Source organism: Pan troglodytes, chromosome 12 (genome assembly GCF_028858775.2).
Source record: "Pan troglodytes isolate AG18354 chromosome 12, NHGRI_mPanTro3-v2.0_pri, whole genome shotgun sequence".
NCBI classification, from domain to species: domain Eukaryota; kingdom Metazoa; phylum Chordata; class Mammalia; order Primates; family Hominidae; genus Pan; species Pan troglodytes.
Window position 1 is genome coordinate 95,770,318 of NC_072410.2, and position 12,191 is coordinate 95,782,508.

General features: G+C 58.1%; 1 protein-coding gene across 1 annotated transcript; it reads right to left on the reverse strand.

Annotated features, from left to right (window-relative positions):
- Positions 1-200: 200 nt before the first annotated feature.
- On the reverse strand, positions 201-8,055 carry EMILIN1 (elastin microfibril interfacer 1). Its single transcript, XM_515351.8, has 8 exons — positions 7,374-8,055; positions 6,339-6,458; positions 5,657-5,877; positions 2,606-4,534; positions 2,085-2,201; positions 1,608-1,625; positions 1,319-1,456; positions 201-926 (listed from the first exon to the last, which is right to left on the reverse strand). The coding sequence occupies exons 1-8, from the start codon at positions 7,541-7,543 to the stop codon at positions 589-591; spliced, it is 3,051 nt and encodes a 1,016-aa protein (XP_515351.2). The 5' UTR covers positions 7,544-8,055; the 3' UTR covers positions 201-588.
- Positions 8,056-12,191: the final 4,136 nt, after the last annotated feature.

Genomic DNA, 12,191 nt, shown 5'->3' on the forward strand with positions numbered 1-12,191 from the left:
GACACAGGGGAGACGTCGCAGGAGCCGGGCGGGCGCCGCTTGCTGCCTGAGCCAACCCCGAGCCGCCCCGAGCTGGGCGGAGGCGGCGAGCGCAGTGCGGAACCCGGGGTCCTCTCCGGAGGCCGTCGTCTCTCCTGCCCCGTGCCCTGTGCACGCCCGGCAGCCCCCGACCCCGTACCGTAGCAGAACGGTTCGTTTAGTTTTTTTTAGAAAAACCAAGTGTCTTTATTCCTCGATCGTTTAGTACGGCGGTGGGCGGCGCCCGCGCGGGGGAGCCTCTAGCACAGGGAATCGACCTGGAGGGCCAGTGGAGGGAGCGGAGGGTGCGAGGATCGGCTCCTCCGCAGGCCGGCCCTGGAGGGGTTCTTGGGGGATCGCGCCAGGCCAAAAGTCTGCATGGGCGGCCCCGAGCCTCCCTGAGCCGGCGCGCCCCGGGCATGGGGAGAGGCCGCTCTGGGCGCGGTGCCGCTGCGGGCCCGGGTGCGGCGCTCGCCCAGGGCTGGGTGCCCCGTCTCAGGCGAGACCCCAGGAGCCCGCCGCCCCCGCTGTCTCTTCAGCCGACATAGACACGTCGGGCGGGACCCCAGTCTACGCGTGTTCAAGCTCTGGGTCCCCATAGAGCAGGGCCCCGCTGAAGATGGTGAGCGGCTCCTCCGAGTGCGCCAGCTGCCCCATGACCAGGTCGACGCAGACCGTGTCCCCGGCCTGCAGCGGCAGGATGAGGCTGAAGACGCCCAGGGTGCCCGGGCTGGGCTGGCTCTCGGCCACCGGCTTATTCTCCAGGCCCTCAGGCTCGTAGCCACCGGAGTCTACGCGGGCCACGCCCTGGTTGGAGCGGGACAGCACGGCCTCCACTTTCTCGTGCCGGTGCCCAGTCAGCACCGCGCTCAGCAAGTAACGTCCAGCCAGTGGCGCTGTGAACACGCCTGGGGACAAGGATAGCAGTCAGGGGGACCAGGGAAGCTCCGGGGAGCGCACCAGAACTCCTGGACTGAGGAGGGACCCGCTGGGTCTTTTCACCTCACTGGAATGTGAGCGGCAGGGAACTGGGGGCTTTGTTCACTATGTTCACTATCCCAGCACTTAAAACAGTGCCTGGGCAGGAGCAGGCCCCAGTAAAGATCTGCTGAATGAATGAATAAATGAATGACTACTTCTTCTCCCCACTGCCTGAGAATGAATAAATGAAGAAAGAGCCGGGGTCTCCCCAAATCAGAGAATGAAGATTCACACTGTCGGAAAAGGCAAGAATGGGAAGATATCACTGCACACCTCACCCATTTCTCCAACCGTTCAACCCAGCCCCTCCCAGGACTACCTGTCTCTGGATCATAATAGCCTCCATCATTGAGCAGGACTCTGTCGAAGGGGACCGTGCCTGGTTCAGACCGGGGCAAACTCAGAGCAGCTGAAAATGCCACTCGGGGCACAGGGGCTGCTGGTGCCCCCTCCACTCCTGAGTGGGAAGGGTGGATGTTAAAGGGGATGCTCAGGGCAGAGTGCCAGCCCCCTTCCCCTGCTGGATCCCCAGCCCAGGGCTGCCCAAGGACCTCTATCCTCCAACCCCTAGTCACTTCTCCCTCCAGAATCAAATGAAAGGCACTCACCCTGTTCACCTTGAGGACCTGTGAGAAGAGGAAAGGGAGCAGTGAGAAATAAAGCAGCTCTCACTAAGTCACTCAGCAAACATCTGCTGAGGCTCTCCTGTTGTGCTGGGTGCTACATGGACTTCAAAGCAGGAATTGGGGTATCAAGAAAAACAGGAATAGGTAGGGTCCATTCTGTTCAACTGCTGGGCCATCCCAGCCTTTCACACCCCAGACAGCTATAATAGACTCAGCTTTAGTCTCCAGTACTGCAGTGGGGCCAACATTATCCATTAGCCTCCTAATACCCATTAACCAAACACAGTGACTATCACAGTTCCTCCTCACTTTCCTCTGATTTTCCCTTATCAGTCAGGTAGTACCCAATTCCCCTTGTCAAGTTCAGAGTGGAATGTCAAGCCTGGGGCTGCCAGCGGGGGTCAGGGTTGGAGGGGGCAGTGGCAACCCTGACTGCAGCAAGGGTCTCAGTGCACATACCTGGTGGCCCGATGGGGCCCTCTTGCCCGTCCTTGCCTGGTGATCCTGGAGGTCCAGCAGGGCCTGGGGGTCCCTGCAGCCCAGGAGGCCCTGGGGGCCCAGCCTCTCCTGCAGGCCCTACAGTGACAAAATTGAGTTGAAGGAGGGCCATAAAAGGAGTTTCCAATGGGTAAGGAAGGTGGGTGGTGGCTTCATGAACAGGGAGAAGATGGATGGAACAGGTGGAGCTTTGCAGGCTGAGGGGGCGATGGGGTCCCTTGCTGCATATGCTGGATCCCTGGCTGGCAGAGCAACATCCTCTCTCCACCCACAGGCCTAGTGAGCAGCCAGAGGGAGGGCGGGGAGCTAGGACCTTGCATCATCTCTTGCAGGCAAACTATAACACCTGGAATACTGGCTGGGGCTGCAATTCATGCTGGGAAAAGCAAGGAGAAAGCAGATGAGTTGGAAGCTGGGCTGGGGGAGGGGGAAGAAAAATAAGGGGCTTGAAAGGGGTCCCCTCATGCCTTTTGTCCCCTCACCAGTGAGGTCCTTCAGGCTGAGCTGGTGCAGACGGTCCTCCAGGAGCTGCAGGGAGCTGTTAAGGGCACCCAGCCGCCTGCCCAGGCCCGCCTGTCCCCCGACCAGCTTCTCCAGCAGGGCTGCCTGCGTCTGGCTGGTGGTGTTGGTTTCCCGGAACCCAGCCCAGAGCCCAGCCACGTGTCTGGAAAGGCCCTCGCGCAGGCCCTGCAGTCCCCCAGCCACAGTGTCCAACCGTTCACAGACACCCTCAAGACGGCCCAATCGCCCCTCTAAGCTGGGGCACTGGCCGGCCTGTGCTTGTCCCTCCTCTAGGCCTCGGAAGCGCTCTTCACTCTCTGTAGCATGCTCTGTGGCCTCCTGCTGCAGCCTGTTAATCTCAGAAATGATACGGTCCTTGGTTGCCCCCAGGTCAGCCAGATCAGCGCCCTGGCCCTCCACAGTGGTCTGGAGCTCATTCAGTGAGTCATTGAGGGAGCTGAAGGTGAGAATAACCTCAGAGAGCTCTCCTTGCAGGGCCTGCAGGGCTGAGCCTGAGCTGCCCCCAAACACGCTGAAGCCGTCCAGGGGCCCACGGCTTGGGCCCCCAACACCTGGACCAGCCCCAGGACCCCGAGGAGGCAACAGGGGGCAGGAGCAGCGCTCCACACCATCCCGAAGGCGGCCTAGTTCCTCTTGGACTCCGCCACAGGCCCCACAGCCCTCATCCCCATGGGCCTGCAGCAGCCCCTCCAGTTGGCCTAGCCGGGCCGCAGTGAGATTCAGCCGTAGTGTGAACTCTGCAGCTGTCTCATCCTGGGCATCCACACGATCCTGGAGCCGGCTCACAACCTCTTGTAATCCCTCCAGCGTGGCCTGCCGGGCCTCCCCCGCTGCTTCCACCGTGTGCAGGCCGGAGCCCACCAGCCGCAGCTGCCCCTCACTGTCCAGCACCCTGCGTTCCAAGGCACTGAGGATCTCACTGACTTGAGAGTCCTGCTCCCCAGGGGCCCCAGAGCAGAGCTGCCCGCATGCCTGCATGGCCCCTGCCACCTGCTCCTCCAACAGATCCAACCGCCCCCCCAGCTCCCCGCTCACATTGGCCAGCAGCCCCCCCAACTGCTCTAGTCGGCCCCGGGCAGCAGGCAGCCAGTGGCTCAGCCCCCCAGGAGCCCCAGGCCAGCTCTCCTCCTGCTCCTCCGAGGGGCCCAGGGTGGAGTTGAAGCGGTCCTCCAGGCGAGACAGGCGGGAGGCCAAGCTGGTGTAGCCTGGGGGGTGGCCTCCCTGCCCCGCGGCTCCTCCCAGCTCTGTGCCTCGCCGCCCACTCAGCACTGTCACTGAGCCGGCCACGACATCCAGCCTGCGCTCCAGCTCTGCCAGTCGCCGGCCCAGCTCTGGAGAGCAGCATTCCTGAGGGGGCCTGCGGCCCACCGCCAGCCCTGCCAGGTGCCGTTGCCGCTCCTCCACCGAGGCCAGCAGCTTCTCCATCGCTCGCAGCCGCTCCCTGTCCTCCTGCTGCTGCCGGCGGAAGCCATCTAGCCCGGCCAGGCACACGGAGCAGGACTCCTGCAACCGCTGCTCCAGCTGCCGCAGCAGCTCCTCACTGGGGCCCGGAGGGGCTGAGGCTGGGGCTGGGGCCCTGCTGCCCCCACTGCTGCTGCCGCCGCCATGATGGTTGTTGAGGTGACCCAGCTCCTGGTCGTGGGTGGAGACGCGGGTGTCCAGGAGCTGCAGCTGGTGCTGGATCTCATTGAGGGTTTCATGCACCCCAGGGCGGGCAGCCGCGTCAGCTGGCTGCTGCCTCCCGTTGAAGGCCGTCTCCACAGCCCTCTGCACATCCTCTGCCAGGCGCCCGCTCAGTCCTTGCAGGACGCCCCGCAGGCCTTGCAGCTCCTTGGTCAGGCTCTGCACCTGTTCCTCCAGCTGCTGCACCTTCTCTGACTCCCCAGGACCTGAGGAGAGGGGAAGGCAGAAGGCAGAGGGGCTGGACCCCAGAGCTCAAGGCCCCTGCTCACCCCAGCTCCAGCAAGGGTCAGATGCCCAGGCTGGTTCTGCCTCTCCTTTGGGTGATTTTGGCAAGAGAAAAAAAAAGAAACTCCATTCACTGAATGCCTCTAGGCCAAATATGAACCATGGCTCTGTTCTTCAATAACTCCCCTGGGGAGATACCATGAACTCTTCCCATCATATAGTCTGGGAAACTCGACCAGAGACATTAGGTGCCTGGCCATGGATCACAGGTTTAATAAATGACAGTGCTAAGTTTCAAACCCAGACCATCTATCCAGCCCCCAGGTCCATGTCCTTTCCACCTGCCCAGAGTGCCTCTTAACTTCTTGGAAACTCTTTCCTCTTCTGTGAAAGGATAATGACACTCTTCTGTCATGGGGCCGTCAAGAGGGGCGAAATGGGAGTGTAGGGAGGCACTCTGGATGCCACAACAGTAGCTACCACTGGGTGACACTTCCCTGCAACACCACGGGGACAAACAAGAGGCTCTGTGGATGGTGAGAGTTGGCCAGGAGTTCCTGTTTGCATAATTATAGTACGGCTATCTCGGGGCAGGGAAACAGCACATCCGGTGTGCAGCACGCAGGAGAGAAGGCAAGCCACGGGAACTGCTGCATGCTGGGACCTGCGGTCTCCAGAGGCCACGGAGGGGTCTGGGATCTGTAGTCAGGTGCAATGCATGCTAGGATTTGTAGTCTCAACTGTCTGTCCCCACGGACCAAGCTTCTCAAAGGAATGCCCCTTTCTCCTGCAGCTGTTTGAAGGATCTTGGCCACATGTGGGCATGTGCAAGCACCTTCTCTTTTTTGGCCTTCTTTTTCTCAGTCTCTCCATCTTTTGCGTGCTCTCTCCCTCTCTCTCACACAGACACACAAATACACACACACACACACACACACACACACACGGGCAGGGAATCTCTGCGATCTCACTAACGCTTCTGCCCCTCTCTTCTCTCTGGCATAGAGCCAGAGAAGACTCCCCCAGCAGCCTGGCCCCACATTTCCCATTGCATTGGATCACCATTTGGAACTTGCCACCCTCGCAGCAGCTCCCACACTCACCTTCTCCCCCCAGTCCACTGAGGGGGCTGCCTGCACTGGAGCCAGAGAGGTTGGGGCGGGCAGGCCGGGGCAGGGGCCGTGGTGTGGAAGACGCAGGCCCCAGCGCTGGAGCAGGACTCTCAGCACAGTCATCGCCCCCATAACCCTGACAGCACCTCCACTCCATGTCGGTCACTGTCTTGTAGGCCACACGGTAGCGAGGGCGGAGGAAGCGGCGGTACCTGGCAGAGGCAGAAGGAGGCCTCTTTATTCCTCCCTGTACTGTCAGTGACCCTGGTCCCTGTCCTCGGGGGTGGGCAGCTGCTGGTGGGCATGGCCTGTCCCTCAGGCTGGGTCCCTCTTACTGTCCAACATGTGGCCTTGCTTAGCTGACAGCTGTCAGCTTTTTGGCCAAGGGTTAAATCCCTGCTCTTCCTTCCCTTGCCCTGTGCTGGAACCTTGAACTCCTCTGCTTGAGCCTGAGCCATCCCAGAGAAGGCATCTGGGGCTGGCACGTGAGGCAGGTTTGCCCTCAGTCTCCCACCAGCCAAACTGTGGTCTCAGTATCTCCTCAAAATGGCTGTGACCCTAGCCCCTGTCCTGCCCTCGCTCCCTGCTTCATACAGACTCCCTGAGTCAGCCACCCACCATCTGCCCTCACCCAGTTCCCACCAAGGGCCCGTTCCCCAGCCCTGGGACTCACATGATGCTTTGGGGACACTGGGGCTGGCCCCAGGCACAAGGCTGGTACTTGACATATGTCTCCACTCCATCCTCAAGGACACAGCTCACTGTCCGGGTCACCACATAGGCACACCAGTTCCTGTAGGTACAACCCCCTCTGGGTCCAAGGACCAAAGATCCACGCCCTGGAGGAGGGCCCAGGGGCTACCAGAGGGGCTGAAGAAGGCTCCAAAGATGCAGAGCCCTTGGGGATCAGTGAGAGCAAGGGCTTTGGCATGGCCACCCTCCCTATCCCCCACGCTTTCCTGTGTAGCAGAAGCAGATAAAGACTTTTCAAGATGGGGAGAGGCGCAGAATGGAAAACCACAGAGCAGTCAATCCTCATGGCGGTGGGGTCCCGGGGAGCCTCTGAATGTACACAATCATGTGTGTCCCTTTCTGGGCCTGTCTCAGTCCCCAGTTTGGCATGCTGTGTGTGCATAGCCAGCCCGGGCCCTGTGGGTGATCTGAACACTGGCTTCCACCCCACCCCTCCAGGAGAAGACGGGCAGGCCAGCTTGGGGTTAAGTAGAGAATAAGCCATTGATGAGCCTGCCCCTCTTGGGGATTGCAGTTCTATACTCCTGGCCCCATTCACGCCGGCCTCTGATCTGTGTCTGGCTGGAGGGCTGGAGGGAACAGAGCTGGAGTGGTGTCAGAATTATGGATTACTGGATGGGGCCAAGGGAGCCCTAGAAGGGGACAAAAGTTCTCCCTGAGGCTCTGGGGCTAGGATACAGAGGGCAGCTGGGAGGAAGGCCTGGCCCGGTCCCCTCAGGGTAGCTTCCCTGGGGCATGTGGGAGCGGACCCCCTAGGTGACCCAGGGAACATATGTGTTCAGGGGGTCCTGGAAAAGGCCCCGTGGGAAGGTGGGCATGTGAGGAGCCACCTGATGGATGGGCTTCTCACTCCCCCTCTGCCCTGCATTAGCGGACACAGCAGAGAGCCAGGCGGAGGTGGCATTCTGACCCCTTCCTCACCACCCAAGCCTCGGGCTGGGATCCAGACTCTTACCTGTGGCGGCTGGCTGGCCGGGGGGCAACCTGGGCCTGGGGGCCCCCGGGGCTGAGGGCCCCACTGGACCCTGTGTAGAGGCTGAAACCTCGAGGAGGGTAGCTGGCGGCCCCTGCAGCTGCCGTCAGCAGGCAGCAGAGGTAGCAGCTCCAGAGGGTGCGGGGGGCCATGGCGGGGCGCTCCACAGTGGCCCTCAGAGACTCATCCCGCCCAGCCACTGGCGCCTCTGCCGGCCCCGGGGATGCTGCTGCTCCACAGGACAGCCCGAGCCTGGCCCGTCCGTCCGTCCCAGTTTCCTGCTGATAGCTCCCGGCCACACGTCTTCTCCTTGGCTGCCTGGCCTGACCCCTCTCCCCTCCTCTTTCCTCCTCAGCTCCTGTCCGTCCCCTCTCGGTTCCTTCCGCTCTCCTCTTCACTTCTGAGGGGGTTTGTTCTCTGTGCCCCCTCTGGCCTCCCGCGCCTGGTCCCTGCCCCTCTCAGGAGCTGCGTCTCAGAAGTTGCCTCCTGGGCGTCTGCCCCCTCGTCCCAGCTGGCCCTCTTCTGGTCTCCCTGTCCTCTTTCCCTGATGACCGGATCCTGGGGGTGACAGGGCTTTGCCCCTGTGGCTGTTCGGAGGCGCGAGAGTGGCTGTGGGGCGGGCCCTGGCCTCCTCCTCCCTGCTGGCTCCCCTCCCTTCCCCCCTGTCTGGCTGGCGGTCCGGCCTCCCCCTTCCTCCCCCCACCTCTCCAACCATCGTGCGCCACATCTGCTTCTTGTTAACTCCGGGAAAGAGGGAAAAAAAAGGAAAAACAGAAATGTGGAGTTGCCGCCGGGCTTGAGGCCAGCCTCTCAGATGGGCCACATGGAGCCAGGGCCGAAGCTGGGAAGGAGGCCCAGGGCTGGTCACTCCGACTGGAAACAGGAGCCAGAGCCGCAGCTCCCCTGGGGCTGGAGCAGACCTCCCCTGGGGGAGAGGGCCCCAGAGAGGGAGCCCAGAGGGGAGGGTGGGAGGCAAGGACTGACTGGACAAGGGAGAATGAACTCGGAGGGCTCAGCAGGCCTTCACTCACCGTCTAGTCTAGCAGTCTCCTTTTAGAGATGTGAAAATTGAGGTCAGAGTGGGAGAGTGACTTGTCCAAGGTAACACAGCAAGTCAATGGTGAGGCTGAGAACACACACTAAATACCAGGTCAGTGACTTGGGAGAAAGGAGGAGAGGAGAATGTGCTGCTGGGCCAGGGAGGAAAAGGTCAAGGACTCCACTGAGGCAGATGGGAAATCCACAGATGACAGAAGAGGAAGAAAGGGCCAGGTGTGGTGGCTCACGCCTGTAATCCCAGCTCTTTGGGAGGCTGAGGTGGGCAGATCACAAGGTCAGGAGTTCGAGACCAGCCTGACCAACATGGTGAAACCCCATCTCTACTAAAAATACAAAAATTAGGCATGTTGGCACACGCCTGTAATCCCAGCTACTCAGGAAGCTGAGGCAGGATAATCGCTTGAACCCGGGAGGAGGAGGTTGCAGTGAGCCAAGATCACACCACCGCACTCCAGCCTGGGCGGCAGAGCGAGACTCTGTCTCAAAAAAAAAAAAAAAAAAAAAAAAAAAAAAGAACAGAGGAGGAAGAAAAGCACCTGGCAATGGGGAGCAGGCTTCTGTCAAGCGGTAGAGGGCACGTGGGCAGGAAGAGAAAGAACCTTTCTTAAAGGGATAAATGAAAATGGGTCCTGGGCTTGTTTTGGTGATGGTCAGGCCATAACTGGATGAGGGTGGCGGTGAGGTAAATTGGGACCTATCTTTAGAGCACCAAAGGAAGTCAGTCCCTGGCCTGGAGGCAAGTCTGATAGCTCTCAGTGACAGGCAAAGAGCCGTCAGCCTGACCTGAAAGTTCCACCTGTGCCATCTTGATCTAAAAGCTTGGTCCCCGTCACCATCTGACCCGCAGCTCTTGACCGGGGTCTCCAGGTGGTGGGATGCTTGGGAGAAAGAAACAGAAGCACTAGACAGAAAGGAGACAGGAGAATGCTGTGTGCCAGGCACTGCGGAGGTGCCCAGGTAGCAAAGGCATAGGTAAGACCCAGACGCTGTCCACTAAGGAGCAACTGAGGTTGTTGGAGAATGGGACACAAGCCCCCAAACAGAGAACCATCACAAGCCAGGACAGAAAAAGTGCCAAGGGGCAGGACAGAGGGATGATGTGTGTTCCAGCTAGGAGGAGGGAAAAGACACCTGGCTGCTGGAGACAGTCAGAGGAGAGGCTGGAAAAGACAAAAGCTGAACAGCATTGGGGTGGGGGTGGGGGTAGGGGGCAGGAGTCAAGAACAGAGACAAGGCAAGGAGAGAGATTTCAGGCTCAGGAAGAGCGGTCTGCCTCAGTCTCCTCAGCTGTAACACAGGAATAGCAGGACTCTCCATCCCACTTTGTGAGGATTAAGTAAGTCAATGCATGTAAAGCATTCTAGAACAGTGTCTGGCAAATGGTAAATGCTCAATCAATGTTAGCTCTTTTTTGTGTGTCAGGAAAAAATGGGACCGAAATTCAGAGAGGTAGATTGTCGACAAATTAGGGAGAGGCTCAAATGACTGGTTATGAGGTTGTATTGCAAGTTTTTGAGTAGAAGCATATACACATACACGAAAGAAGGTATTGTGGGTGAGAGCGCTGAATACGGTGTCAGAACACAGGCAATGTAGCCCCAGCTCCTCCTATCACTATGACCCAGCAAATCCCATGACACCACTGGGAGTCTATGTGTCATCTAAAGTCCCTTCCAAATTCTACATTGCAAAGTGATGCAGACGTGGGCTCTGGTGGTGACAGTGACCATGGATAGGCAGGGAACTTTGTGACTGCCTGAGTAATGAGGCTTGGTGACTGCCTGAGTAATGAGGGACCAGATGAAAGGAGACACGAGGGAAGATTCCAGCATTTGAGCCAGGATGGGGAAGTCGGGAAGAGAGCAGGTTTGGAGGAAAGAAAAGTGATCGTAGTTTGAAGATACTGAATTTAAGATGAGAGTAACACATCCTAGTGGAAACCAGTGTCCAGGATGGTTAGCAATGGTGGGCCACTGATTCTTCCAACATGTGCAGGGCAATAGGTGGAAGCCATGAGAATGAATGCCATCAAATCATCAATGTAACTCTGAACCATCTTGCCTCTGATGTCCTATGACCCAGAATGTGACCTTGATGGCTAAGAGAAATGTTTGTGAAAAGACAGGGTCAGGCTGGGTGTGGTGCCTCACGCCTGTAATCCTAGCACTTTGGGTGGCTGAGGTGGGAAGAGCACTTGAGATCAGGAGTTTGAGACCAGCCCGGCCAAATGGTGAAACCCCATCTCTACTAAAAATACAAAAATTAGGCCAGGCACGATGGCTCATGCCTGTAATCCCAGCACTTTGGGAGGCTGCGGTGGGTGGATCCCATAAGGTCAAGAGTTCCTGGCCAACATGGTGAAAGCCTGTCTCTACTAAAAATACAAGAATTAGCCAGTGTGGTGGTGTGTGCCTGTAATCCCAGCTACTCAGGAGGCTGAGGCACGAAAATCACTTGAGCCCAGGAGGCGGAGGCTGCAGTGAGCCAAGATCGCGCCACTGCACTCCAGCCTGTGCAACAGAGTGAGACTGATTCAGAAAAAAAAAGGGGCGGGGGGGAGGTGGTTGGTGAAAGTAAATGCTGGAACAAACAGAAATGGAAATTTGTAGTTGCCCCTTAGAGCCCTGGGGATCAGCACACAGGGAGATTTGAAGGAAATGTTCACAGGAGATCCCGATTTCAAAGAAGTTTTCGGTGGAAGGTTGCAGCTTTGTCCCTGGTCTCTAGGCTCTGGCTCTGGCCCTGGCAGGAAGCCAACCCACTTCCCCTCCAGATTGCCCCAGCTGCTGCTATGGGTTTTCTCTCTCTGCTCTTCTCCCTCTCTTCACCCTTAGGAAGCCTCTGGCAACCTGAAAAGTCACCCCAGCCATCTTGTCACTGCCCAATTGTTACCCATTCCTCTCCTACCCTCTGAAATTCAAAAATCTATTGTATAATTTAAGTGTATCAAGTGAAAAATGTTGGCTTTGAAATATAGTTGCAGTAGGTTGCATTTCATTTGCCTTTATGTAATTAGGAGACGAGACCTAGGAGCTGTCATGAATGTTTGTGAAATCACAAACATATCAGTGGCTCTGAGTTCACCAGGGAGGATGCTTCCCCTTGCTGGCTTGAGTGGGCAAGCAGGGTGCAATGGAGCCTAAAGTTAGAGTGCAGTGGTAGTGGTGATGGTGGCAGTGACATGCTGGTGGTGGTATTGGCAGGCAGCCATAAATTTCCAAAGCAATTGGTAAGAGTTCCTGACCCCCCAAAAAGCTAAGTTGCTGGTGGCACTAGGACATGATCTATTTTACAACCTCTCCAAGGTGGGTAATTTCCAAGGATCTAGTGCCAATTGGCCCTACATGGCAATTAACTCATTCATTCAGCTTCACTGACTAAGCAAGGGTTCATGACCAGGGTCAGGACAGCCGTGGGCACCAGCAATAAGGAGCATTTTATGTCTAGCCTCTCTGTCAGAGGACTGAATATTGGGAGGGAAAAGGGGGGAATAATATGATTTGGGGCCTGGCGCAGTGGCTCACGCCTGTAATCCTGGCACTTTGGGAGGCCGAGGCAGGCGGATCACTTGAGGTCAGGAGTTGGAGACCAGCCTGGCCAGCATGGTGAAATCCTGTTTCTACTAAAAATACAAAAATTACCCGGGTGTGGTGGCACACTCCTGTAATCCCAGCTACCCAGGAGGCTGAGGCAGGAGAATCGCTTGAACCTGAGAGGCAGAGGTTGCAATGAGCTGAGATC